The sequence below is a fragment of the Microtus pennsylvanicus genome, chromosome 5 (assembly GCF_037038515.1).
Source record: "Microtus pennsylvanicus isolate mMicPen1 chromosome 5, mMicPen1.hap1, whole genome shotgun sequence".
NCBI lineage: Eukaryota > Metazoa > Chordata > Mammalia > Rodentia > Cricetidae > Microtus > Microtus pennsylvanicus.
In genome coordinates, this window is record NC_134583.1 from 95,388,355 (window position 1) to 95,390,668 (window position 2,314).

The following is a 2,314-nucleotide window of genomic DNA, read 5'->3' on the forward strand; positions in this document are numbered from 1 at the left end:
TATGCCTGCCATGAAGGTATGAATGGAGACTATTTGAAGATTTGAAGTAATAATGAGGCCAGAAAAATATGGAGAATGGAGAAGAGGGACAGAGTGGAGTAAGGGAATCATGAAAATATGAATAAGATACCATGATATACATATATATTCTATAGTAAAACCAATTATTTTCTAAGCTAAGTAAGTTACCATCAAAAGGAATTAGGACACAAAGGAGTTAGAAAACTTGACCAAAAAACATGAAATAAAAGATGACTACAAGTTTGAATGTACTTGTACATATGGTGTAATAAATACTGCAAAATGAAGTTTAATATATTAAAGATGATGCTTTCTGATTTGGAGTGATAAAGACTAAGATCAAATGAAAAACTTTTAGTTATTAGTACTATCTGAATAGACCATTTTGTCTTGCTGAGTAGTCAGGTAATAAGAAAAAAAATCATGAATGTGTGCAGTAAGGAATTAGTCTACATGAAGAGCAGGCTGTTCATTTCCACAATTCAGTAAGGCTTACAAATGTCTAGAGGTCACTGCACAAATTGTACAAAGTAACAGAATCCAGGCTCAAAATGAGAATTAATGTGTTGACTTGTTGGTGAATGGAGGTCCATATGTGAACCAGATGATCATCTAGTAGATATGAGGGTGAGCACATAAAAGAACAGACACCTTGGTGATTTTAAACCTGAGAAGAATGTACCTATCTTCTTTACAGAACATTTCAAATTTACACCAAAATTAATCAGAAAGAGAAGTTTTAAAGAACAAATACATTTTATAAAATTAAGACTCAGTACTTCCATCACTAAGAAAAAGATTCTGTGCTTTGATTCTGGCTTCTTTACAATTCACTCTTCACTTCTGATAAAGAAACTGCCAACGTTGAATCTATGGCCAAGAATAATCTCACTACAGTAACTGAATTCATTCTAATTGGCTTTACTGACCACCCTGAGTGGAAGATTCCCCTCTTTCTGATGTTTCTCGGATTCTATCTTGTCACCATCCTGGGGAACTTGGGCATGGTTCTTCTCATCCAGGTAGATGTTCAACTTCACACCCCCATGTATTTTTTCCTGAGCCATCTCTCTGTATTGGATGCTTGCTATACCTCGGTCATCACCCCTCAGATCCTAGCCACACTCGCTACAGGCAAAACAGTCATCTCCTATGGTCAGTGTGCTACCCAGTTCTTCTTCTTCACCATCTGTGCAGGTACAGAGTGTTTCCTACTGTCTGCAATGGCCTATGATCGCTATGTTGCTATTAGCAACCCACTACTATACACTGTAGCTATGAACCCTCAAAGATGCTGGAGTTTGGTAGCAGGAGCCTATGTCTGTGGAGTGTCTGGAGCCATCCTGCGTTCCACATGTACCTTCTCCCTCTCCTTTTGTGAAAATAATCAAATCAATTTCTTCTTTTGTGACCTTCCACCTCTGCTGAAACTGGCCTGCAGTGATACAACAAATGCTGAGATTATCATTGTCTTCTTTGGGAATTTTGTAATTTTGGCCAATGCCTTCATCATACTCATTTCCTACCTGTTTATCATCAAGGCTGTCATGAGGATGAAATCTTCAGGTGGAAGAGTCAAGACTTTCTCCACATGTGTCTCCCACCTCACTGCTGTGGTTCTTTTATTTGGGACCCTCATTTTCATGTATATACGGAGTGGTTCAAGAAAATCCCTGGAAGAAGACAAAATTGTGTCTGTCTTCTACACCGTAGTCATTCCTATGCTGAACCCTTTAATCTATAGTCTAAGAAACAAGGATGTGAAGGCTGCCTTCAAGAAGGTCATGGATAGATGTCAGATGTCCCACGGCATACAATACTAAGTGAGAAGATCTCTTATCTTAGTCAAATTTATTTAGCGAATTCTAATAGACATCAGATGTTCTACCCATAAATAGAGAAGAAGTAGATAAGTGACACAAGACAAGGAAATATAAAAATGTGGTGAATTTTTTATTCAAAAACTACAATTCTTTATCCTAGTCCCTATCCATAACTTAGTGTTCATTTTGTCAGTCAATCACTCCCCGCTTTACTCTGATTCTTTAGAGAATCTGAGGTCCAAGGTATTTTGAGTTCTATCACCTAACCCCCAATTCTTAATGCCTTTTCTCTCTTGTCTTTTCTGCTCTTAATATTACTGTATTTTCCATAACAAAGTATTTATCTAGTCCCTGTGAATTGGACTCTTTATGTTTTCCTTTTAATATGTCACCCAAAAAGTCAAGAAGTATTGTACAATGTAGGCCTCTCCCTTCATCATTACAGTGACTTCTTACTTGCAACCGTCTTG

The 2,314-nt window shown here is 37.4% G+C and overlaps 1 protein-coding gene across 1 annotated transcript; it reads left to right on the plus strand.

Annotated features, from left to right (window-relative positions):
- Nucleotides 1–893: 893 nt before the first annotated feature.
- On the plus strand, nucleotides 894–1,844 carry LOC142851140 (olfactory receptor 9I1-like). Its single transcript, XM_075975048.1, has one exon. The coding sequence runs from the start codon at nucleotides 894–896 to the stop codon at nucleotides 1,842–1,844; it is 951 nt and encodes a 316-aa protein (XP_075831163.1).
- The last annotated feature ends 470 nt before the right edge of the window (nucleotides 1,845–2,314 follow it).